Source organism: Engraulis encrasicolus, chromosome 4 (assembly GCF_034702125.1).
Source record: "Engraulis encrasicolus isolate BLACKSEA-1 chromosome 4, IST_EnEncr_1.0, whole genome shotgun sequence".
NCBI classification, from domain to species: Eukaryota; Metazoa; Chordata; class Actinopteri; order Clupeiformes; family Engraulidae; genus Engraulis; species Engraulis encrasicolus.
Window position 1 is genome coordinate 11,742,885 of NC_085860.1, and position 25,973 is coordinate 11,768,857.

Consider the following 25,973-nt stretch of genomic DNA (forward strand, 5'->3'; position numbering starts at 1 on the left):
CTGCAATTTATTAACAAAACGTTTCGGCCCGTATGAAGGCCATACGGGCCGAGACGTTGTTTTGTTAATACATTGCAGCACGATGGACAAGAGTGTGCGGTATCTTCTTCTACAAAATTGATCTTGCACCCGCTACCTGCACCTCGAAACCTCTGGTGTGCGTTGGTGTCCTCCTTCAAAAAATAATGACTGTTAACACATATTTCTTTAAATAAAAATCATTTAATAGAACACGTTATCCTGACAACAGGTCCATTGTTAAGCAAATTTTGTCATAGACATTCAAGTCAGCTTATCAACTTATATTGCAAAGATAGCTATGTAAAAAAAGTTTGTAAAAATCTGACATGTACAAAAATATACAACTGAATGTGCATCCACTTCAATTCTCTGAGAAAAATACCTTTCTACAAAGAAATGTATGGGTTGAAAAACTCACACACACATAATCTTTAAGGAAAGGCTTGGCTGGTCCCCAACAGACGAAAACGGTTCACTGAACAGATTTACGTTTTACAATTTAAGAGGAATGATCTAAAAACCTGGCTGAAGCTTTTTTATGAGTTCCAAAATGAACATTTCAAAAGTGTGTATATGAAGAGTTTCGATGCAAAATGGTGAAGCTACTCTTTTTTGACTTTCGCATTTATTATTGGAAATGACTGTTCAGAAGTTTACGTTAAGAACATACTTTTAAAATCTATATACAATGCTGCAATGCAATGCAATGGAATGCCTTATACAAAAATGTCAATCTCCCAAAATGGATATACACCATTTTACAATGAAACTCTTCATATCCACAACACATTCAGACACTTGTCACACTGAATTCCACATCTTCACAAGGCTTAACTGTCTTTCTACGGCACCTTTATATCAGGACTGACTCGAGCTGAAAGATCCCTTTATTCAATTCCACATTCTGTCCTTCGCCACCAGAGGGCAGCATCGCGGAGGAGGAAACTCCCCTGTGGGGGCATCGTCATCATCGCCTTTTGGAGGCAAAGCTCAGTGTGTCCCTGGATCTGAAGGTGAGGCTGGGTGTGGAGTGCAGTCTGGGGGGGCCCCCTGGCTGCTGTTTACGGCCCGGGGTCCGCCTGGCCCGTCGAGGTCTTTCTGGAGGGGGGTTGTGGATGGGCTTCCATGGAATAGGGTTGCAGAAGCTTGGAGACGGGTAGTTGAGATTGTCATAGCCTGAGAAGAAATAATGAACAATCAAGAAGTATTGATGTGAATGTTTTGTCAATTAATGTACTGAACATTTTATCACTCAATTTCAAATTTGAACCAATTGAATCATTGAGCACCATTACACTGTTCACATGACATCAGACACTTTTGGGGCCCGACTGACACATATTGTAATTACACTTAAGTTTGCCTTTTAGTTTGCCATAACTGAATTTGCATAAATCTGTCACCAATATTAAGGCTGAAACAGACCAAGAAAATCTTAATAGGGTAGGACACATTAGGACACTATACATTCATCCTTGATTAGGTCGGTCAATTTAAGTCAAACAGAGATGGTTTTGATGTTGTTTGAAAGCTCTTTTCTGACTCTAGAAACCACACAAACAGAATGGAGCACAACCGTTACTCAAATATGAATGATGAGATATTAAAATATTAAAAATGTAATATCAAGAAAAGCTATATTTTAAAATGGCCAATATCACCAAGCCTGCAATGTCATGAACAACACCTGAAATGTTGCTGAAATGTTGGCGTTTGGTTCTTGTATCATTGCAGAGACTTGACTTAAAGATTAAAATGAGTTGTAATAAAGTAGTAATATAGTAGTGTTAGAGAGGAGCATCCCACCCCACCTGACATGAGTAGGGCTACCTTACCTGACACTCCACCCAAAATGCGAATGCTATTGCTAATTTGGACAGAGTGTCAGGTGGGGTAACACACATGTCAGGTGGGGTAATCTCCTCTAACAATACCCTATTACTACTTTACCACAAACTCATTTCAACCTTTAAGTCACGTCATCTCCGAAACATTTCAGGTGTTACTCATGACATTGCAGGGTAAGTTTGGACAAGATATTGGACATTTTTCTTCTATTCAATCTAATACATTTTGAATATTTTAATATCTCATCATTCATCATACTCGGATAACGTTTGTGTTCCTTGACATTTGGGTCATTTCAAGAGCCAGAAAAGAGCTTTCAAACATCAAAACCATCTATTTGTGACAAACTGACTGACAATCAAAGATGAATGTATAGCGCCCTACCCTCTTAACACTTTGTTTGAACACATGGAAACTGAATACTGACACGGAACCGAATACTGACACTGACGATATTCTATTTAAAAGCGGAATACTCCGGGCATGTGACTGCGCTCCACTCACCATTGTTATTGTGGACAGAAATAGTAGCAGTAGTAGAATTAAGACAGGAGAGCGAGTGCCATGTGGTGGGTGAGGGGAGGGGAGGACAGCAGTGTGCCTCTCACCTGGGCTGGCGTGCCGCTCACCTGGGCTGGCGTTCCTCTTGGGCCGGTTCTTGTTCTGCTCTTTAAGCCACTGCTGGAACGTCTCCTCCGCCTTCCTCGCACGCTCCCGCAGCTCCGCCTGCTTCAAGGCCGCCTCCTCCTGTGGGCAAGCCAATAAACAGGGAGCAAGAAATCAAAAACCATACTCCAATCATAACCTGCTACAGGCTCATTTTAAGGTAAAGTCATCAACAACAACAACAACAGCAACAACAAAAGCCATTTGCAAGCATGTTGTGCAGTTCCACAGCTACCTGGGCTGCATTTCACATTGCCAAGCTGGGAATTAAAATAAGACTGTGCCACAACTCCCACGACCCCAATTGTTCTATCTTCAAACAGAGGGATAACGCGCTAATCCTCTTATGTCATTGATCCATTTAGTGTCACTAAAAGAATAGAACAGAATAGAAGGCCGAGGCTCCACCTTCTCGCGCTCTTTCCTCTCGTGTTCCTCCTGTTTCTTCTTCAGCAGCCATTGTTTAAACCGCTCCTCAGCCCTCCGTTCCAGCTCCTTCGCTTTTTGCCGTTCTCGCTCCTCCTCCTCTTGCTTCTCACGTTCCTTGCGGCCCTTTTCCTCTTTATCCTGAGAAATGCAAATCATAATAATAAACTTTATTTCACAGATTTAAAGTACAGATAAGAATAGACAGAACATTAAAAATCTACAGTATACTGGTATGCAAGAATGTGCACAAAATATTCATATTTCCATCACATGACTATGAGTAAAAGGCATTCCTCATTTTAAAAAGAAGATAAATGGTGCACATTGGCAAAACACCTTATTTGTTTTATTTCAAATTAATTAATAAACAAATTATTATGTTTAAAAGTTGAATATGACATCCGTGCATAAACAAAACTTGAGCTCATTTGACCATGAATAATAACCCCCTTAACAACAATAACAACATTAACAATAAACGCAATTGACAATCTAAATGCCCGCACTGTATCCAATTAGTAATTCGTGAATATCATATGACAACCTAAAGGTAATGATACACAACTTTTTGAGCATTATTTCTGGACAACGATACTGCGAGATCTTATTTGGACAGTTTAGCACTATTCCACTATCACTGTTTCTAATTAATTATGGATTATTCATGTATTTCTTCAACATTAGCTTTCTAAATCAAATTGTTGAAGCACTTATAACCACATGCCATGTATGATTTTGTGCCATTCAAATATTAATAATATGTATTATTATTATTAATATTATCTTCATTGTTATTATTCTTGCTGTTGTTGTTATTACCAACACTTCTATCAAGAGAACTTGGGTAAGCAGTAGACAGCGTTGGTTGACCACTCTTTGAGAACAAAAGGAGTCAATCATCAAAAGGTTATCCTGTGTATCATCACCTTAACACTCATCACCTCTCTACTCTAACCCACCAGTTGTTTCTTGGTTTTCAGCCACTCCTGGATCTTCCCTTCTGCCTCGAGCTTCTTCTGCAGTTTCTCCCTCTCCTCCTGCTCCTTCTTCTCCAGAAGAGTGCGCTCCTAACATAAACATAAAAACACTAGGGGTGTAAATAATAATCGATATGTGTTTATGTAGCAATCCTTCAGCCACCAATCGAATCGTATCGTGGGGCACTAAGTAAATAAAATAATCAAATTGCTGGCCCTGATTTACACCCCTACAAAAAACAAGAGGATTGTCAACACCGACAACAATATGATTTTACAATTTACAAGACTACTGTTGGTAGTCGTAATAATGACACTAGTGGTGATGGTGTTTAAAGCACTAGGCCATCTTTACCCAAAGATCACAGATCCAGTGGAAGACAAGACAATGTGGTTTAAGGAAGTTATCAAATGTGTTTCCATTATCCATTTCTCGTTTCTGCCTTCACCTCACTCAAAAACATGAGAGTGTACCATTTGTGCAGGACCTTTATAGCTCAGTGATAATGTATGCACCTGTGCTTCTATGCCGGAGGGTTACTGGGAGGTCACGGGTTCGAACCCCGGGTGGTGTACTGCACAGGACCTCAGTTACACACAAGGTTTCCAAAAGCAAAACCTCCGCTTGAACTCCGAATTAAAATCATTTCAACTTTTGGTAGGAATGGAACCAGTTTCAAACATGATATGGTACATAACACGGAAAAGACATGGCATACTGATAGCAAAGAATATGCAGAGGAAACACAAACATAGACACAGACACACAAATAGATTTCGTCCCAAATCAAACTAACAGCTACAGAAGGCAGAAAGATTTGAAGCAGTACCTCAAGAGCTTTCTGTTCTGATTTGAGACGATCTTCTTTGGCTTTGATGACCAGCCACTGTTCCCATGCACCCAGGTTTCGCAGTGAAGTTTTGTCAAACTTTACTTCTGCAACCTTCCTGTGATTCCCTTCCCTGTTTTGTAACATCATAAAAACATACATACCTGAGTAAGGCATGGCGAGACAGAGAGCAGAAACAAACCGCTCCAATGTCTAAGATGATTTCACTAACCTCTTCAGGATACCGTGCCCAACACAGTCTCCAGAAACCTTCACGTCGCCCAGCCCCTTATTCAGATGTCCCACCTCTAGCTCATCATCTGACCCCTCATGCTCAAAGCTATCATGGTAAATCGGTGACAACAAGGAGTAGGTCGACTCCTCAGTGTCAGAGTCATACTCCAAGCTTTTGCTCCGGTAGACACGTCGGTCTATAACTTTCAGAGGAGTTGATGTTAAGCTTTTGGATGTGGTCGGGAAGAACACCGACGTAGACATCACAGACCTACATGAAAATAGAGAGGAGGACGATTGTTTAACAAGTTGCATTTTAGGGAGGAGTTGATGATTTCTGCAGCACGTAGCCTCGGCATGCAATGGAACCGCGTGCGTTAGTTGAACGAATGTTAAAGATAAGTTAAGAAATGGCCCATTTTCTGACACGCAGACAAAGACTTGCATTTGCATGGAGGTGACTTGAAGCAAAACAATAACATCGAACCGCTAACGCTGCTTTGTAGCTTCTGTCTTCGATTCACATTTTGCTATGGAATACATTCAAAAGTAACATTTCAAAATACAGTCGATCTTTAATGTGTAGAATAACTTAACATTCATAAACGTTCGTTTTTTCAGTCATGAAAAGCCAGCAAAACTACAAATCAACGAGTTAGCTATAGCTAATATGCTGCACCAACATACTCAAATAACTTGGATCTTCGATGTACTGCAAGTGATCAAATCGCAGTCACAGTGCTCCAGAGACAAAAACAGGTTTTTGTAAAGAATGCACAATCGTGAATGCATGACTGATGACAAAATGTAGTCATTGTTAAAATAAATGTATCAGCTTAACATCGAATGAAACCCGTCTCCCATGCTGCTATCGTGATTGGGTTACTTTCAATAGGCTAACTAAATTTAACAATCGTGCAGCTTCTATTTCCAGACATTAGAATTGGTCTCGGCACTGGCTTCATGTTTATAAGCTTACCAGAGTTAAATAATCTGTTTCTCCATACAGAAATAGACAGCTGCTGTTGCTATGTTGTGGCGCTGATAGCGCTTCCTCTTGATGAAGTTTTGTTCACCCACAACACCCTACGCGCCCTGACGCCCGTCTCAGCCAATGAGATCATTGCTGCTTCAGCATTTGGTCGCGCCCAAGACGCTATTGTAACCATAGAGATGGTTGCCTGCCTGAAACAGAACCAGTCCAACATGACACCTGATGGGTGGAAGATTAAACCTGGCCTAGGCCTACATCACTCTGATGCTCTTATCCTACCAGGGGGACTTACAGTTATTTCAGGTACAGGGGCAATCTGCCTGCTGGAGCAGTGAGAGGTTAGATGCCATGGTCAAGGCCAGGGCACTTCAGCCTTGGGTGGGTGATGCAGAAGAAACAGTCAGGCCTATCATGTTTTTAACAACAACCCCGAGCCATCATGCCACAAAAGTTTATGTGTGAAGCAGTATACAATATTTCTTTCTTTCTTTCTTTCTTTCTTTCTTTCTTTCTTTCTTTCTTTCTTTCTTTCTTTCTTTGCCAATCACTATCCAAACCATTGCCTAAAGCCAGCTAGTTGCCAGTTTGGGCCTCTGGGGTGACCATCTCCGTGACAGGTAAAAGGAGAACATATTTTAGGATTGGGGGTCCTCCCCAAAGAAAAATAGTGTTTTTTAGATGCAATTTCATGCAATTTAATGCATTTTTGTCCAGCGTAAGGCACAGCATTAAGGGACTGAAAAGACGGACAATCCGTCCTTAAGACGGACGTCTGGCCACCCTAGCCTTTGTGTGTGTGTGTGTGTGTGAGAGAGAGAGAGAGAGAGAGAAAGAGAGAGAGAGAGAGAGAGAGAGAGACAGAGAGAGAGAGAGAGAGAGAGAGAGAGAGAGAAATGGACTGGCTCAATGGGCCTTAGTTTGCCCATCGCTGTCCAAGTTTAGACCTATAATATAGAATGTTCTTACAGCTTCTTTGGAAGTCATTATCAGTGTACCTGTCATCAAAAGAGTACAGCATGACAGGTTATGTGCGGATTCCATAAAGTAGGCCTATCAAAGCCATAAAGGCCCCTGTATCCCCTGACTACAGGATGCCAACACACCCAGGGAGACAATCCTACATGTGCTCTCAAGAGAGGGCACAGATAACCAAGCTAGCACCAGTGCTATTAAGAGTCAGTCATTCAGTGAATACGATGCAAAACAACATGTATGCTTTTTCAGTGATTCTGTGGGTAGGGATATCAGGTGAGTGAATATTCCTTGGGCTAGTTACTTTTTATGTGTTGTGATGGTGAGATTTCAATGTCATTTTTAAATTTGGTTTCAATAAGACTTCCAGCATAAATTCAAGCCATATCTCGTTGTCCACTTTTGTGACCTACTGACTGAGATTCCAAACTAATGTCTTGAGGTCTCGAATACCACAGTAGTATCTTAATCACTCTGGTCAGGTGTGTTGTGTGAGGTCTCCATCATTGGACTACCTGCCACGGCCATGTTGCCTGAGAACAGCCCTGGCAGCACGGAGGTCTTCCTCTTCCAGGTGTCCATCTCCGCTGGAGAGACGATGGCCGCCGGCTTCCCAAGACTGCTCAACTTCGACCCGCTCACCGATGCCTTCGCTGTAGCCATGGATAACGCCACACACGCTAAGGTGGGCATGTTCATCAATACGTTTTTTTTTCATTTATTTTGTTTTATCTTTTTATTTTGTTCCTTTTATTTTTTCTGGTTGTTGTGTTCTATTAATTTATTATAATTACTTATATTAGTCCTTTATTATTACTATACATTTATGATTAGGCCTACTTACCAATTTATATGGGAGGGGGTGGGGGTAAAGCATTTTGACTATGTAGATAAGCTGCTACTACTACTTGAAACTGCGCAGTGTTGTTGCACAATTTAATTGCCTTCAGTGACAATGACAATAAACTCTTGAATCTGAATCTGAATCTGAATCTAATCTTCATCTTAGGTCATTGTAGATGGCTCTCCTGAGCTGGATTTTGAGACGGCTCCTAACAGGTTTATTTTCCAAGTCCTTGTTGTTGGCTCTGCTGGCGGTGGAGACATCAAAACACTGACGGTACTTCTCACAGACGTGGACGAACCTCCCGTGTTCCTGGATGAAGGTATGTATGGTGTGAGTGGAGCCTGCAGAGCTGTGTAGAAACGTACAGATCCGGCGAGAGCCAGGTTACATATGATAGCAGGGAAGCTGACAAGGGGGGACAAAGGGGTCAGTTGTCCCGGTCCCAAGGAGATGAGGGGCCCATAATTGGGTCCTCATTACATTGAACGTATTGGGTGGGGGGCCCCTTCAGATGACTTTGTCCTGGGCCCAGCCAACGCTGTCAGCGGCCCTGTGTCATGGTGTGAGTTGAGCTTGCAGAGCTGTTTGGAAACACACAGATCCGGCGAGAGCCAGGTTACATGTGATAGGCCAACATTTCAACAGCAAATAAATTGAGGAAAATCATCACACATCTCTGCACGTTTGACCTGACAACTTTGATTTGCTCCATTTCGTTTTCAGCTTCAGTCCTTTATGTCCTAGAGAAGACCCCTCCTGGACCTATTTATGAGCCAAGCGTGGCTGACCCAGAGAACAAACCTCTTACAGTCAGTGTTAAACATCACCTTTCCAATGTCACAGATTTAGTACCACCTTGTCTAAAGATAATAATGTGCTTGACAATGTCTGTAATTGCGGTTTTCAACAGTTTACACTCATTCCTGTGAACACTGCATTCATGGTAGATGGGAAAAAGGGAACAGTTTTCACAACGAAGGAGTTTGATTACCATACAGACCCAATAAGGTAAGCGTGTGATATCAGCATTTTGTGAAACACACAGGGTAAAAATGTACTAATGTGTGTGTGTGTGTGTGTGTGTGTGTGTGTGTGTGTGTGTGTGTGTGTGTGTGTGTGTGTGTGTGTGTGTGTGTGTGTGTGTGTGTGTGTGTGCTCGCGCGCACGCCTGCGTGCGTGTGTGTGTGTTTCCTTTTCTCTGTAGCTACTCCTTCAACCTCTCAGTAACCGATGGTAACAACACAGCACTGAGAATTCTGTTCGTCAACATAATTAATGTCAATGATGACAAGCCTGTTTTCCTAAAGTAAGTGTTTTCTCTGTGAAGTTTTGTTGAAGAGTTCAACAACTCAATGTGTAGTCAATAATAACATTTAGCCCCTAATGATAATGTTTTATCTTGTAGCAAAATCACCTCCTTCACTGTGCCAGAGGAGCTTAGCCCAGGACATGTAGTGGCCAACATGACTGCAGTTGGGCCGAAGGACACTCCTAATGCCGGACTGCTATTCTACACCATCAGCAAAAACAACTATCTTGAAATAAACGGCTGTAAGGTTCATGAGATGTGAAGTGAGGCTATGACTAATAGAAAAAAATGAAACTGGGGGGTGCTGTGGCAAAACGTGCTAAGCCCCCCACATTTGGGCTTGCATGCCCACGGGGACCCCGAATCGAGTCGAGTCATTTCCCGGCCCTGCCCCATCTCTCTCTCCCAATCGTTTCCTGTCTACTCTCATACTGTCCTGTAATAATAAAGGCCAAAAAGCCCCCAAAAACACTTTAAAAAAGAAGAAAAAAAGAAAAAGAAACTGTAACAGGCAAGTTAACTTAACAACGTTTTTTTTTGTGATTTACAGACACAGGTTTGGTGACCGTAGCAAACCGCATGGATCGTGACAGTGACACTCTGCGAAATAACCCGAAAGTGTCGGTGACCATCACTGCTACCTACAGGTTTCCCAGACCTCCTCTCTTCAGCTCCATCAATGTGACAGTCACAGTAAGGGACATTAATGACAACCCACCCGTATGCACCTCTGACAGACCACGGTGAGACTGGCTTTGGGGATGATGGCTTTTATTTTCGTTCTCTGCAATAGTTTTTAGTCTACTCTTTGTCTTATAACAGGGTTTCCCAACCTTTTCCAACTTGGGGACCTTGGAGAAATGTTCACAAATGTTCGGGGCCCACCTCTGACCCAATAAACAATAAAACCCAAACAAATCAATTAACAGCAAAACGCAAACAAATATTTATTTTTGGAAAATGATTTCAAGGCCCACTTGGAATACCTTCAGGCACCACCATTTGGCCCCAGCCCACAGATTGAGAATCACTGTCTTCTATCATGTAAAGCCGAAAGCCCCATTGGGAAACTCCAACTCCAACTCCCATTGTGACACAGCACTACATAGCACACAAGTGCTCACTGCACATGGCACACTGCGCACAACGAAATTGCTTTTATGCCTCACACGTGCAAGGGGGCAGCCCCCAATGGCCCCAACCGAGCAGAGTGGCGGGAGGGTTCCATGCTCAGGATACCTTACTCATGGTGGAGGATGGGGAAGAGTACTGGTTAATTTACCCCCCCCCCATCAACCTGGTGGGTCGGGAGTTGAACCGGCAACCTTTGGGCTACAAGTCTGACACCTTAAGCGCTTACCCATGACTGCCCAAGTGTGAACCATTGTTATCTTTATCGTTATATTTTCTCTCTTCTCTTCTCAGCAAAATTTTGCTATGCCTAATAGTTTATAAGATTTCACATGAATCATTGCACTGTCATCATGTATGACCTTGACTTGTCTTCTTGACCTTGACTTGTCTTCCTGTCTGTTTTTCTGCCCTTGAAAAGGAGAGAGATTCCAGAGACAGAACCTCGCGGAGCTTTGATTGCCTCAGTCACATGCACCGATAACGATGTGGAGCCCAAGTTCAGGGAGTACACTTTCACCAGCTTCTCCTGTGTAGGCTGCACCCAGCGATTTGACCTGCAGGCAGATGGGTCCATCCTAGTGAGGCTGACTTATTTTGTTTCATATATCCGGGATTTAGTGTAGTTTGATTTTGGATAGTCTTATTTACATTTAATTTAATTGCATGTTACGTAGTATATATACAGCCTATGTACAGTGAGCTTGAAACTAGTTGTATTCTGGTTCTTGTGTAGTTGGATGCAGATCTTGACTTTGAAGAGCCTGCCAATGTAAACATTGGCCGAGAGTACAACCTTTTAGCTGTGGCAACAGACAAGAATGATACCTCATTACAGGGTGAGTCCACACAGCATTTACAGTTGGATATGGTTGCATAATCATATATAGTTAAGTTGTATAACACAAAATGCTGACGTCAAGTTGTGTGTTTTATTTACTTAGGTGATGCTTATGTGTATGTTAGCGTGGCACCTGTCAACGAATTCCCTCCAGAGTTTGATCCCAAAACATACTTCTTCAGTGTCTCTGAGCTACTCGGAAGTATGGAAGTATACAGCAGCATATACACACTCTTTACATAAACTTATTTGGTTCCACTTAATTTAACTGTCCGTTATATATGAATTTGATACAGTTAATCTGCATATACCAATATCTTACTTGCTCTGCACCTTTGGGTTATAGGGCTAAGGTCAGGTTCAGTGTAAGCACTAATATTATGTATGTTCATGCATGTAGTAGATAACACTATATCCCTTAAAATAAAAAGCATGGACTCATGTATTCCACTATATGATGTAATGGTTTTAATGATCCTCTCCTTACCCAAAGGGGGCACAGTAATTGGGTCTGTGGTAGCCACAGACGCTGATCTTCCAGCCACAGAGATCCAGTACTCACTGGTGTCCGGCGGGGGCAGCGGAGGTCTGGCCAACATCTTCCATCTAGACCCCAAATGGGGCCGCATCAGCCTGCTCACCAACCCGGACTACGAGGTGACCCCCACCCACACACTGGTTGTCCGGGCGACGGACGGGGACCCTCTCACGCCTCTCATCACCACGGCTGTGGTAAGCATGTTGTTCTGGGGTGAAGGTTCAGGATGGAGCAACTGGATACATGTGTTTTGTTGAAAGCTATGTCCTCAGTGTCAGTGATGTACTCACATTTTTTCAGCATGAAAGCCTTAACAAGAGGAATCATAGCAGCCTGACAAGCTGGATCCTTGGCCAATGGCACTGTAGACGCATGGGATGTTGTGTGTCTGGCACCACCCGCAGGTGACCCAAAACACTGCAGACAGACAGACAGACAAGCTTATAGACAGACAGACAGACAGACAGACAGACAGACAGACAGACAGACAGACAGACAGACAGACAGGGTTATTGCGATAACCGGCCAAACCGTCTCCAGGGGGCCAGGTAATAAAGCTTTGAGAAGATTGAAATGTTCATCAGTGCATCACTGAACCATTGAACGAGCAATGTAATCAGTGTAGACATTACTTTTTGTCCACTTGTGCATTGTGAAGGTTCACCCATTCACATTACTCTGTGTGAAATATTATGAGTCTCTTTTCCACACAGGTCACTATTAACATCACCGAGGCCAATGATGAGCCCCCGGTGTGTGGTCCTAACAAGACCAACCTGGTGGTGCCCGTTGACACCAGGCCCGGAACCTTTATCCAGGGCTTCACGTTGACGTGCACCGACAAGGACTCCCCTCCCAACTCCTTCCTGTATACCATCTCAGGTGAGATCTACAACCCCATTCCTATTACAGACCTACTGTACTGATGTTCATCTCAGGTTAGATCTACAGCCCCACTCCTATTACAGTAATGTAATGTAATGTAATGAAATGTAATTACAGACCTTTTGATATTCATGTCAGGTTAGATCTACAGCCCCATTCCTATTACACACCTACTGATGTTCATCTTTATGTAGCTGTTGGCAACAGGGCTCTAAATACAATACAACCGGCCAAATGCTGGTGAAAATTCAGTTTGGCTGGGAGAAAATACAACCTACTTGCCACTTTGACCCATTGGTGAGTGGGTGTTTGGCTAGTGAGATTAACATCTACAAGCCATTTTGGCAGGTGATGAAAAAAGTTTAATTTAGAGCCCTGGCTGACAACATTAACTTTGTTGTCTTGGTTACTCAGCATTCCTGTATTTCTCCACACACCTTCTATGACCTCTTTGGCTCAAGGGTAAATGCAGGGCCGCTGACAGCTTTGCCTGGGCCCGGGACAAAGACATCTGAAAGGGCCCCAAACCCAATACATACAATGTAATGAGGATTCAACTCTGGGCCCCTTTTCTCCCTGGGCCCAGGACAAATGACCCCCTTGTCCCCTCTATCAGCTTCCCTTGGTAAATGTAATGAAATTCAACCATCTGAACAATCCATTTTATCATCATTTATTTTACAGGGGCCACAAACGTCAACAACCACTTTGGCTTTTCTCCGAGCGCGGGGACCAACATCACCAGGTTGATCCTGAGGGAGCCGTTTGACTTCAGCGGTGGCGTGGACAAGCTGTGGCGCTACAGTCTGGCCGTGCTCATCTCTGATGGCAACGTGCGTGCGGGTCGCGACCCCGTGACTGGCACCGTCATCATCAACGTCCAGGTGGTGGACCCCGACCTCACCACCATTGTCACCACGACAACAGTACGTCTCTTTTTAATGTTTTTTTTTTGTCTTTTTCGACTTTATTGACAGAACAGTATGAGAGGTGGACAGGAAGCAAATGGGGAGAGAGATGGGGAGGGGTCGGCAAATGAGCCGGGCCGGTAATGGAACCTGGGTCGGCTGCTTGGCAGACGAGTATCCTACCGGTTGGCCACGGCAGGGTCCAGAATATCTCTTTCTACACCTATATCACCAGTATTGCTGGATCTCAAATCATGCACTTGTGCGCTTCGGGCACTATGTTTCAGTGCGTAATTAATAGAATATGCCATACACACTGATACATGAACACTGAAGAGCACAAGTGCACGATTTGAGATCCCAGCATATGTCTTTGCTTCTTTTACTCTGCCATTACTGCTATACTGTTGTTTTGTCCTGCTGTTATGTGTTGTGCATGTCTGTCCAGGTGGCATTAAATTTCTCTCTCCCTCTCTCTCTCTCTCTCTCTCTCTCTCTCTCTCTCTCTCTCTCTTTTCTCTCTCTCTCTCTCTCCTGTATATTATTTGAATCATAGGAGGAGCTCTTTATTGGCCTTTCAGTCAAGTACACTATACATTTTTGCAGCGTTAATTCAACACTTGGAGAGTCAAAAATGTCTGTGGGTTTTTTTGACTTTATGATAGGAAAGTGAAGGTGGTGACAGGAAGTCAATGGGGAGAGAGACGGGGAAGGGCCGGAATCAAACACGGGTCAGCCGCATGTTAGACGAGTGCCCTACCGTTTGGCTACGGCAGGGACTGGAGAGTCAATTTAACATCTTCTAGAGTGTATTTGGTCCTAAAGTAGTCTCTAAGTTTTGAAATAACACTGTATTGTAGATACCTTACCATATCCACTTCAATAACTTACTTAAGTTTACCATGTTAATATTATGTTAATATTATATTATTATTATATTATTATGTTGTGTCTATATTATGTGTGATAATATCAACTGGTTTCATTCATAGTTGCTGGAGTGAACTAAAGATGTGAGTGACACTAGGTGGTGACAACCTGATGACCACAATACTGTATGATAAACATTTTACATCAGGGGTGGGGAACCTATGTCTGGAGGGTCGTTTACATCCCTTGAGGCCATTTTATCCAGCCCCTGACATAGTTTTAATGTTATGCAGCTTCACATGAAATATGACATATTTTGTTAAAGGGACACTGTGTGATATTTTTAGTTGTTTATTTCCAGAATGTATGCTGCCCACTCACTAATGTTACCTTTTTCATGAATACTTACCACCACCATCAAATTCTAAGTATTCATTATGACCAGAAAAAATTTACTTTTCATACATGAAAAGGGGGATCTTCTCCATGGTCTGCCATTCTGAATTTTAAAAACTAGCCATTTTTAGCTGCAAAAATGACTCTACTTGGACCATACTAGGAAATATTTGTTTATTACTTAGTAAACTTTCATGTAAAAATCAAATTTGGCAATAGGCCGCCCAGTTTCAATAAGCAGCATAGTTGCAGTACCTTTTTTGACCATTTCCTGCACATTACCTTTAAGGAATCTTAGAAATTACATTTGCAGTACAATTAAGTGTTAGTCAGGGGTCCCACCCCTGTTTTAAATGGAATCAAGTATTTAAATGACTTAAACGATACGCATGCATGCTCTGTTTTTACACAGCCTCGCATCACATACATCCCGGTCACCCAGAATACGTATGATGTGGATGACTGGTACGTGTGGTTCGTCGTGGCGCTGGGTGCCCTGCTGCTGCTCGGCATCCTGGGATACCTGCTGTACAGGTGTCTACAGTACCTCTCCACCAAAGACTGCAGCTGCAATTGCGACTGCTGTGAGCCTGAACCCATCGACGACATGGACTCCCTGTGAGTTTTCATTTCACACAAGACCAGAGGTGTCAAAAGCAAAAGTAAAAAGTAAATTCATAGTGTAAACAACACTAGCACATGCTACTACAACAAGAACCCACCACAAACTCGATCCAACCAGCACTGAGTCAGCTGATCGTAAGACAAGTACACAGGTCTACTGGTTACAGATAAGTTACGTACCTGTGCTGGAAAACTACTTCTACTACTTTTACTATTGACACCTGTTATAAGCAGGCCACATCTAAGTTATTTTCTTTGTACTGTTGTACTGTACTTGTTTAAATTGCACTAATTGAATTTAACATTTCCCCCCTTTTCTCAATTGTCACAGCATTTCAAAAGGTAGGTGCTAGTCATAGAGCATAGCAGTGAGTTACTGAATTTTAAATTGGTTATTTATGTGACCTATAACATACATCCCTTTAATCTATTACTTGCCTACAGATCCTCCAAAACGTGAAGTGTTGATGGTAAGTGTTTTGGTGTTCGCATGCATTTTTAAGGTCGGATGTAGTATGTTGATAACATTCCTTTCATAGTTAGTTTCCCTTAACCCATTGACGCCTGAGGCCCCTGCAAAAAAGGGTGCTGAATGCCTGAGCCCTTTTTAAGAAAAGCTGTCCTCAGCCTATAAACACCTAAATATCTCAGCCTCTGGAGCACATAAAAGCATGCGATAAGTTGCATTTAAACGCCAAGACCCTTGTCTTTCATTAGAATGTGTTCATTCATCTCAATTAATCAAAGATTTTTAATAAAGTTGTCTCAAATCTCATGAGCCTGAATGTTGCGTAATGCAGCTTCAGGCGTCATGGTCAATGTACTGTAGCGCAATGTAACATCAGGCATCAATGGGTTAATATACCGTATAATTTCCTTAATAGATTCCTTTAATATCTTTATAGGAGGTGACCAAGATCAACACCTTATTTGATGGGGAGGAAATAGATCCAGGTGAGGGGCAATTTGTCTTTGATGTTTACATTAATTATTTTATTTGACCACATATTTTTCCATGGTGGCATGAAAACCAAAAACGCATGAAAATGCAATTTTTATGAAAACACAATTTCGCAATTCCATGAAAATGCAATTTCAATCGCAATTTCAAACTTCTGTGCTAACCCTGTTACATAGATTTTTGACAATTGACTTGACTTAACTTGACTTGAAATGTGAATTCTAGTTGTCCTTGACCATCAACAACGGATGTGTCTTTTATTTTTAGCAGCTAGCATCAAGTAGACTATTTTTTTTTTTTCAGTCAGCAACACCAAGTGTTAATGTTGTGTTTTATTATTTCCAGTCACCAAGAGGGTGTACGAGTATAACACCAAGTCCGGTGCCCGACGCTGGAAGGATGCTGTGGCAGTATCCGGCCTGCCATCCACGCAGCCAGACAGCAGCACCCTGGTCATCCCCCCCAGAGGCAGCAGCCCTCCTGACCAGCCCCGGCCACAGTCACCCAGCACTGCCCAGTCCCAGGCCTCCTCCAGTGGGACGCGGCGTGTGGGCTCTGCCCAATCTGGCCTGCTGGACGCTGCAGATGGCAGGGGGTCAGAGGGTTGGACTGAGCACCAGGGCCTCCCGCTGCCGGAGAGGTCAAAGGGCAAACTTAAGCCTGCTGGCGTGCCCATAAAGGCTCAGGGCACATCACAAGTGTAGTGTGGGGGGGAAGGGGCAGAGGCAGGGTGGGGGGCATAGCGTGTAAAAGCAAGAGGAGGGTGACTGGCAACTAAATACATTCAGCACCGCATGGCCAATGACGCCAGTTCCACTAATCTGCTGTATTTTTAATCACAGCGTGTAGCTGTGTTTTCTTAGCCTTGGACTGGGTGATTATGTTTGGTAGTAATTAGTCATGACTGAAACTTAGTGCCGATTATTTCGTTTTGATGTAATCTTAGAAATCTACATTATTTTGTTTAATTCGTGGTTATACTCCGTACTGAAGATTTTTAGTAAAAAATTAAAAAACGGTGTGACAAGATTCAGAGATGTGTGTGTGTGTGTGTGTGTGTGTGTGTGTGTGTGTGTGTGTGTGTGTGTGTGTGTGTGTGTGTGAGAGAGAGAGAGAGAGAGAGAGAGAGAGAGAGAGAGAGAGAGAGAGAGAGAGAGAGAGAGAGAGAGAGAGAGAGAAACGCTGTATTAAAGGCACTATTGTGTGTTTTGTTCTCCATTGTTGCTTCAATAGCTGCAGGGACCAGTAAGACCATGCAAGGTTACTTCACACAGTACAGTGTTTGTTCTCCTGATTCCCTCAGGGGTAAAAAATAAGATCAGTGATCACAAGACTAACGTTAATAAAAAGGGAAGGATGTGTATTAACAGAGACTGTGACTTGGAATCTTGCCCCAAAGCTTAAAACTGTTGGATGCAATAGGAGGCAAAGACAAACATTACATGACATTTTTACCCAAGGCATTCTAGACCATTTGCCAGACCTAAAATACACTTAAAATGTTAAACCATAGCCATTTAGCCATTATGTCATTAATTACACAGTTGCACCTCCCCTCTTAGCTCTTCAAGTTTATGTAAACTTGCTTGAACAAAGCTGGATGGGAGTGATGCTTATATCTGACTTGATTGCCCAGCAAGTAGTTATTATGACATATCCTTTTGCACTTGTGATACAAAGACCCGTAAACACGAAACACAAATGTACATTTTCTATTCTTTGTCTTTGTAGAATTTATTAGCAAAAATGTATGCACAGTACCAGTTTTTGAAGAGGCATGAGCTTGTCAGTTGTGAGAAATAAACAAGATAAGAGAATACATCAACAAACTTGACGTAACCAACATACTATACTAATTGGCCTATTTTTGGGAGGACTCTAGTCTAGCCTGTTTGAGACATCACACATACCAATGCAACGTCTCTTATTAGACCAAACAACTTTTCAAAGGCACAGCAGTGACATAAGATAAATAAGAAACAAGATAAATAAGCTGATCAAGAAGGCGGGGTCCATCACGGGTGTGTGTTTTAATTTGGTGGAGCAAATTTTAGAGGAGTGGACATTAAGAAAGGTGAACAGTGCGCTGGGCAGGGACGACCACCCACTGTCCAGCCTGTTCACAAGGAGCGGCAGGAGCCAAAGGCTCCTCCACCCTAGGTGCTCCACCGAAAGGTTCCGACGATCTTTTATCCCTGCAGCAATCAGACTTTTTAACAACAGCTGCTGATGGGTTTTATTGGTCTTATGTGTTTTTATATGTTGTGGTGACTCTTTGTGAGTTTTCATGATGGACTGTTTATTGTTTCTTATTGCTTATTTATTGTTAGCTCTTATTTATTATATGTTTGTCTATGTGTCTGGAATGTGCTGTGTGAATGACCAGGTGGCACTCAATTTCCCCTGAGGGGATCAATAAAGTCTATCATATCATATCATATCATAAGGACAGTGGCATTTTACCTCAGCAATAGTTTGCCACACCAGCTTTATGAGCATCTCAATAGGCATCAGTTAGGTTAAAAGCAAGCATCGAAAGACTAAAATATCAAAATTCTCAAACACCAGACAGTCGCAAGGCCCTAAAGTATGTTAGGTAACCTCTTCCTGTTATTTACACAGGTTACTGTAATATATGAATCCCTCGTAACACGCAGCCATATATACACATACAAAACAGGGGTGCATCTCTCGAAACCATGGTTGCTAACTACGTTATCTACTTGGTTGTTTGCAATGCAATTTCCCATTGCCAACTACGTCAATTAGGACGTATAACGACTAGCAACTACCCAAGTTGCTAACTGGCTAACAACTATACTTCCTTTTTACAAAAATAAACTGGGGACAGAGAGAGACAGGAAGTGAGTGGGAGACAGATGGGGGAGGACCAGGAAATGTCCTCGGAATCAAACCAGGGTCCCCAACATGACAGTGCCGTGCCCTACAGTTTGAGCCACGGCAGGGCCTTAACAACTATATTTTCGAGAAACACACCCCAGAGGAGGGACATATAAAACATTTTGGTTTATACTGTAAGGCAAGAAAAGGGAATTTCCTTGTAGGCATCATATGAATATCAACGTCAATGGAGTTAGTAGAGGATCCAGTCCAATGGTTGCCCTTTCAGATGGGGACGGGCACGTGCCTCCGGACGGGGACCTCCTCTGAGGGTAGTGACCGGGCGTGCCATGGAGTCTCCTTGTAGGTGAACCACACATTGCCCAACCACAGGACCAGATTGAGGAAGCCAAACACCTGTTAAACACACACAAACACACACACACACACACACACACACACACACACACACACACACACACACACACACACACACACACACACACACACACACACACACACACACACACACAGAGACCATGTGAGGTCGAAGTGTTGTGTGCAATACATCGGGAGCAGCAACTGTGGTCAGATTTTTTTTCTTCTTTTCATCATGTTTACATTTTGTCTGGCACCTGGGGCCTATACCTAAGAAGCAGGTTCAGGAGTAAAACAGGTTAAGTTAAGAGGTAAATCATCTAATAGAAGAGCCTGGAGTCCTCATTTTCTTTCTTGTTTACTTTTGCTCTGGCACCTGTTTGATTGGATGTGCGTGTCCTGTTTGATTGGATGTGCGTGCATCCTAAACACTAGCCTTAAATACCTGTGACTTCACCTTTCCTTCACCTCCCCAGGGTACATTTGCACTCTATTCGGCCCCCCGCTGCTTCACCTTTGCCAGGCTTACGCCACCACACAGGCACCAAGGCCCCGTGCTTTACCCTCTCTGATAGGCTTACCACCGCAGAGGCGCCTGGCCATTGCCGCTCGCTCTCACGTATGATAGGCTTACCGCAGCGGCCGTGTGGCGAGTTGTCACGTCTGATAGGCTTACCACAGAATACCCACCGCACTTCTCATGCCGTGTTCTCACGTCTGATAGGCTTACCACAGAACACCCATCGCCAGTGCCGCTGCTAAGGTTGTGCAGGCCCTATTTGGTCAGGAGCCCCCCTCATAATTCAGTAACAATAATTATAATCTACTAACTAATAAATATATGTTTTGAAATGTAATTCAATTTTTTTTTGTCAATCTCAATTTAAGATGCCCCAAATTTTGGGGGCTAAGTGGTTGGTGCCCCAAGCACTCGTTGGTGCCCTACGCACTCTGCGTACTCTGCTTATGTCTAGCGATGGCCCTGCCTGCCCGGTGCATCTCTCACGTCTGATAGGCTTACCACAGAACACCCACTGCACTTCTCACGCCTGATAGGCTTACCACAGAACACCCACTGCACTTCTCACGCCTGATAGGCTTACCACAGAACACCCACCGCACTTCTCACGCCTGATAGGCTTACCACGGACACGCTGAGGCTGCGCATGTTGGCCCTCTCGGTGACCTGGCAGAGAACCCCCTGTGCCTGGCACACGGAGAGGGTGGCCTGGATGCCCGGCGTGCCGGTGGCGTTCCTCACGTTCTGGAGCCCCTTGGCCCACGCTGACGAACACACCAGCCAGACGGCCGCGAAGAGCAGCGTCAAGGAGAAGTCCTGTCGGGAGCAAGGTGGGAGACACAGGTGTAGGTTTGGCTTGGAAAGTGGTGGGGACATTACAGTAATAAGGCTATTTGTCCATTTTTGCATTAATTGTCTATTTTTTTGCATTATCCTTTTGAAAAAGCAGTGGGGACAAACTAGGTTTGTCTCAAAAGTGGCATGGACATGTCTCCTCCATCCACATCTAAAGCTACACCCATGGTGGGAGACACACCCATACAACAACAACAACAAATATATGAAACTTTCAAAGTGGCCCTATGGCTATAAAAGAAGCTCTGTGTGTGTGTGTGTGTGTGTGTGTGTGTGTGTGTGTGTGTGTGTGTGTGTGTGTGTGTGTGTGTGTGTGTGCGCGCGCGCGCGTGTGTGTGTGTTGTCTTCTATTTCAAAAGTGAGGGATGTGCAAAATACAGAATAAAAGCAATATCCAGGTATACTATGCTACATAACAGTGAGAAAGTGGTGTGCTCCAAGATTATTTGATTAATATCATGCTATGAGATCGTCCTTGGGCTAGGCCTATAGGAGGATCCTAAGTGTGTCTTTGTAAAATCAATGAAATAATTGTATAGCTTGCACTAACACAATACACAAGAAACAGTTGAGAAGTGCCAGCTCAGAAACTTCATCATCATCATTTTAGTCAGTAGTATTCATGTTTATATACATCAGTCTCAGTGCCCAGTATAAGTAGAGTTTGTTTATTGATCCACAGGGGGAAATTATGATTTACAATTAATTATGTATGATTAATTCTTACAATCTGTGACCATGACGATGGCCCTTGTGTGTCCCTGTAGCTGTCCATGTATCCCAGGTAGATCAGGAGGGTTGCCATGGAGTAGCAGAACGCCATGATGGCCACGCCCACAAACACCTCAGCCGAGAAGGCGGAGTCTCCCACCAGATGCGTCTCCTGAACCGCACGGCCGCACAACGTGGAGTTGGCACCCACCAGCGTAATCTCATTGAGTCTGAGGCAGAAAAAACACACAAAATGCTTCGTTATTACACTTGGCTGATGATGTTTTTAAATCCAAAGATCTTGTCTTATAGTTATTTTAGGTTCAGGGTATTGGTTACAGGCCCAGGCCAGGAGCAATGTGGGGTCAGGTCCCTTGCTCAAGGGAACTTCAGCCATGGATGAATTTGCTGTTAAGGGTGGGATTTGAACCTGCAACCCTCTGATCTAAAGGCGAATGGTCTAGCCATTCAGTCATAGCTGCACCCAGTTCAATCAGCTCTGTTTGACGTGTTTGTGGGTTGTCTAAAACCGGACACTTTGGGGCAGTGGTTTAGTTACTCAGTTTTGCGACGGGCCACACACCCTGAAAGTCCTTGTGTGCAAGTTAAGTGTTTCAAATTGTGTTTCAAATTTTCATCAATTTTTCCAGCATGTAGAAGAGGAATGCAACACGGCATTCTTTCTGGCATACTGGTGTTTTGGCTCCACGCCATCATCAGAGTCACTCAGAGAAGGCGTACAGCCAAAATGTCAGAGAGACAGCACCCCGGACAAAAAGTAGTGATCAAATAAAGGAGGATGCTGAGGCAACTCAGCTGATAAGTCCTTTGTTTTTATTTGTGCCACATGCACCGGTGTCGTGCGTGTAAAACAAATAAAACAAAGGACTTAACAGCAGAGTTGCCGCAGCATTCTCCTCTACATGATCTCGAAGGAATTACGTCTATTTTCTCACGCAAACCAAAAACTGAAACTGTGTCCAGATTAAAACGCATTCTCTTTGACACACTCAAGTGGTTTAGGGAAAGTTTTGGTCAGGGCACAAATTTAAAACTCAGAAATGTAGCATTACTGACAGGTTAGGTTTAAGGATGGTTTTGGTCAGGGCACAAGTGTAAAACGCAGAAGATTGCACTACTGACAGGTTAGGTTTAGGGATGGTTTTGAGAAGGGCACAGCTTGACAAATCAAAAGCTATCTATGTGCTCTAGACAGCAGGGAAAGCGTCGGAATCTGGATGCAATCTCATATTTCGGTTTACGTGAGAAATTGGACGCAATTTCTCGAGATCAGGCTCTCCGCCTTTATTTTGATATGTAGGATGCCCTTTTTTTACCTTGAGAAGCACCTGCACGGCACAATTGTTTTGAGAAGGCAGCTCTCCCCCTTCTCTCTTTTTAAGAATATAGAATTGATATTTTAAAGCAGCGAGCAGAGCACTCTTCTTCTACATGTTGAAAACAATGGTTTTGTTACAGTACAATATTACTACAACTATTGATGTATTGTGATTTAAGAACTTTAATAATTTGTATTATTTTGTCAGTGGCATGTGAAATAATGCAAAAACTGTAACTGTAAAATCACTTGGATGAAAGCATGAGCTAAGTGTAATGTAATGTAATGTAATTTAGTGTGATGTAAAAGTAAACCAACAGGAAAACACAAAAGTCATATAGTCACTAATGGACATGCACTTACCTGAAAGGGTAATGAATGGTGACATTCAGTGTTTCATTTCTAAGCCCAGCACCACAGAAGAGCGTTATGATGTTCTGGCCACTGAAGCTTCCACAGCTTCCAAAGGCAAAGATGGAAGTTAACTGGAAAACACAACAAATATGGAAGTTAACTGGAAAACATAACTACTGGTGATTCTACAAATACAAGTTCAAGCTTCTTCATGACTTTGTGCAGTGCATACCAGTTATTCATGGGCTGGTTCCATTTTGAAGAAGGTCTTTTGTATTGTAACATAACAACACCACACAGCACACAACAGAGATGGACCATGATAGACTGTCTATACCAGGGATTCTCAAACAGTGGGCCGGGGGCCGACAGGTGGGTCGCGAAGGTAGCCCCTGAAAAGGGCCCTGAAATCATTTTCTAAAAATAAAAAAATGTGTGTGCATGCGTGTGTGCATGCGTGTGTGCCTGAGCGCGTGCGTGTGTGTCTGTTGCTGTTGACTATTCATTTCAGTTGTATTGTTTTTTGGGTCAGAGGTGGGCCCTGAACATTTTTGAACATTGCCCCAATCGAAAAGGTTGGTGACTCCGGGTGTATACTATTGTCTCAACCATAATGGTCGCTATAGACTGTCAGGTAATGTCTACCCTGAGATAAGACAGACACTAGGAGGACTAAGATTAGTGTGGACATCTGAAGCTCGAAATAGCAAGCAGCTATCGGTTGAAGGAATAGAGTGGCAATTCACCACCACACCTTCTAATACCCTTTTAGCTTGTGGTTGGGCTAAATAGAAAAAAATCTACATTCCTTCCGGAAAGTCCACCTCCCTATGCCATAGACCTGTGGCAGTGGCAGCCAATACAAGGCTAGACACCATAAGTGCTATCCGCATTGGTGTACATTTACATGTACATTACATTGTACATTACATTACATTTACACAACAACTTAAGTGATTTACCATCTAGTGCTGACATGGAGACAAGTGTGCAAGGGACTCTGAGTGCTTTCGCTTTAATGTGAGTGTCAGTGGTTTGGTCTGTGGCAATGCTTGACAATGCAAGAGTTGTTCTATTCAAATATAGCCTTCATTAGTCTCTCTGTGCTTGCCTTATCCATTTTAGCGGATCATTACGCACAATTACGCACACTATTACGCACAATTATACAATTGGTGTCCGGTCTATGGTGTGTTATATGAAACCATTTTCTTCAATAATTCCTTGCCCGAGGTACAGCTTGATCGTGAGAACCCCTTGGCATGCCCTGCTGCTAAAACGGTTGACCCGCATAGATGCATTGGCTCATGGACAAGTAGCCTAGTTAAGAGTAGACCAGGACTAGCCGAGATTTGGTTACATGTCAGTCCCTGTCCCACCCCAGTCCCACACAACTTGGAAGGGGGTAGGTCTAGCTAATACAACATGCGCTCTCCACAAGGCTAATTCTGTTACTTCATTCACTGAATCACCTGATATGACCCAATTAAATTGCATCGCTAGGACGCGCCGGCTATGCTATGCTGGAGAATGGATAGCGTCAACTTACCCATTCCAAAACTTTGATAAATCCCAGTGGTTCCTTGAGTGGAGTCAGGTTTAGTCGAAATCCCGACATCATCTAAAAGGTGTTGAAAGTGTTTGATGTGAGCAAAATGCCATCCATTGACTCCAGCAGTTTTGGTGCTGGTTGCGAGATTTAGTAAATTATCAAATGTCTGATGATGCTGAGTTAGAACAGATACGGATCAAACCAAATCTAAAATGATGTAATAAATTGAGGAGTACAATATAGACCACTGACCATGAATTCCCTGCGTAAGTTTTCTCGAAAAACTTCAATCACAGTCTTCGCCCTGGCTGCAGGGTTTCTAAAGAAAATGACGAGTTGATATATTATTATCCCTTAAAGTACGACTTTGATCACTTATCACTTCTATGCAGACTATACCATAGCTTCCATTCTCGGAAATTCCAAGCTCTGCTCCAAAAAAAATACCCTGTCAAGCACATGACTGCTTTCTCCCTCAAGGACCCAACCTCTCCTCCAGTAGCGCACATCAAAACCACTGTGATGTGAGGGGGCTTCAATTCGACTTAATTCCACACCAAATATTTAACTCATTGAAGGCAAAACTACATGGTTGTTCATGCATGTTGTCATTTAGATCCTACAATTGTTATCTTTTGAAGAAGTGGATTTTGTTCAGGCTTTCAAAACTTCTCAATTAAATAATAATAAAAACAAACAAATAACAGCGGTGCAAATCATACCATCACTTTCCAGTCCAGCTGCCTTCATCAAACGGATGTGCTCATGTCTCCATCCAAGCAGGGTCTTTGTATAAGGAAAACCTTTCTGTATACAGCTGCATTAAAGTCATCCAATCAGAGAGGTAATTCTAAAGCAACTTCCAAAACAACTTGATGTATAATGCTGTTTACAGTTGCTGTGACTTACCCGGATTAGAAATAGGCAATGCTTTAAGCAAACATTTTAATCATCCAAAGCATCACAGGAAAAAATCCTGTGTCAGATGATGAGAGGTGCTGCTGTGGTCACATGGTCCACACACAGGGTGGTATGTGGAATCCACTGAAGGGGGCTGAAGGCAGAACTGGAAGCCAACTTTTCAAAGGCAACAGCCTTAGTTGACATATATTTTTTAAAAGCTGAATATACAAGTAGCAAGC

At 43.1% G+C, this 25,973-nt stretch overlaps 3 protein-coding genes across 4 annotated transcripts; 1 reads left to right on the forward strand and 2 right to left on the reverse strand.

The window, feature by feature from the left end:
• Window positions 1-890: 890 nt before the first annotated feature.
• On the reverse strand, window positions 891-6,110 carry ccdc34 (coiled-coil domain containing 34). Of its 2 annotated transcripts, none has more exons than XM_063196004.1 (7): window positions 5,985-6,110; window positions 5,004-5,276; window positions 4,772-4,904; window positions 3,924-4,031; window positions 2,944-3,102; window positions 2,478-2,616; window positions 891-1,197 (listed from the first exon to the last, which is right to left on the reverse strand). In XM_063196004.1, exons 2-7 carry the CDS (start codon window positions 5,267-5,269, stop codon window positions 989-991), a joined length of 1,014 nt encoding a protein of 337 aa, XP_063052074.1. In that variant the 5' UTR covers window positions 5,270-5,276; window positions 5,985-6,110; the 3' UTR covers window positions 891-988. The 2 variants fall into 2 exon arrangements, with proteins under 2 accessions (XP_063052074.1, XP_063052075.1); XM_063196005.1 differs by having other exon boundaries at window positions 2,499-2,616; window positions 5,985-6,107.
• A 1,387-nt stretch (window positions 6,111-7,497) lies between these two features.
• Window positions 7,498-16,985, forward strand: LOC134447078 (cadherin-related family member 3-like). The gene is made up of 16 exons (XM_063196363.1): window positions 7,498-7,656; window positions 7,981-8,137; window positions 9,043-9,124; window positions 9,224-9,369; window positions 9,678-9,870; window positions 10,680-10,839; window positions 10,995-11,097; window positions 11,203-11,301; window positions 11,593-11,831; window positions 12,351-12,519; window positions 13,207-13,448; window positions 15,109-15,314; window positions 15,652-15,662; window positions 16,121-16,140; window positions 16,226-16,274; window positions 16,627-16,985. Exons 1-16 carry the CDS (start codon window positions 7,498-7,500, stop codon window positions 16,983-16,985), a joined length of 2,394 nt encoding a protein of 797 aa, XP_063052433.1.
• A 1,026-nt stretch (window positions 16,986-18,011) lies between these two features.
• Window positions 18,012-25,760, reverse strand: LOC134446696 (synaptophysin-like protein 1). Its single transcript, XM_063196006.1, has 8 exons — window positions 25,741-25,760; window positions 25,554-25,648; window positions 25,084-25,150; window positions 24,829-24,900; window positions 23,289-23,410; window positions 21,603-21,816; window positions 20,645-20,836; window positions 18,012-19,539 (listed from the first exon to the last, which is right to left on the reverse strand). The coding sequence occupies exons 3-8, from the start codon at window positions 25,084-25,086 to the stop codon at window positions 19,408-19,410; spliced, it is 735 nt and encodes a 244-aa protein (XP_063052076.1). The 5' UTR covers window positions 25,087-25,150; window positions 25,554-25,648; window positions 25,741-25,760; the 3' UTR covers window positions 18,012-19,407.
• Between the last annotated feature and the right edge of the window lie 213 nt (window positions 25,761-25,973).

What these genes read in the sequence shown, in the direction of transcription:
- ccdc34 (XM_063196004.1), bottom strand. Translation starts at nt 5,269, where the DNA reads ATGTCTACGTCGGTGTTCTTCCCGACCACATCCAAAAGCTTAACATCA. An exon ending in TGAAAACCAAGAAACAACTG is followed by an intron (nt 3,103 to 3,923) that starts GTGGGTTAGAGT and finishes TGCATTTCTCAG; the next exon opens with GATAAAGAGGAAAAGGGCCG. An exon ending in AGAGGAAAGAGCGCGAGAAG is followed by an intron (nt 2,617 to 2,943) that starts GTGGAGCCTCGG and finishes GCTTGCCCACAG; the next exon opens with GAGGAGGCGGCCTTGAAGCA.
- LOC134447078 (XM_063196363.1), top strand. Translation starts at nt 7,498, where the DNA reads ATGTTGCCTGAGAACAGCCCTGGCAGCACGGAGGTCTTCCTCTTCCAG. An exon ending in TGTCTCTGAGCTACTCGGAA is followed by an intron (nt 11,302 to 11,592) that starts GTATGGAAGTAT and finishes CCTTACCCAAAG; the next exon opens with GGGGCACAGTAATTGGGTCT. An exon ending in TGGGGAGGAAATAGATCCAG is followed by an intron (nt 16,275 to 16,626) that starts GTGAGGGGCAAT and finishes TATTATTTCCAG; the next exon opens with TCACCAAGAGGGTGTACGAG.
- LOC134446696 (XM_063196006.1), bottom strand. An exon ending in TTATCAAAGTTTTGGAATGG is followed by an intron (nt 23,411 to 24,828) that starts GTAAGTTGACGC and finishes TGTGTTTTCCAG; the next exon opens with TTAACTTCCATCTTTGCCTT. An exon ending in GCAGCCTCAGCGTGTCCGTG is followed by an intron (nt 19,540 to 20,644) that starts GTAAGCCTATCA and finishes TGTGTTTAACAG; the next exon opens with GTGTTTGGCTTCCTCAATCT.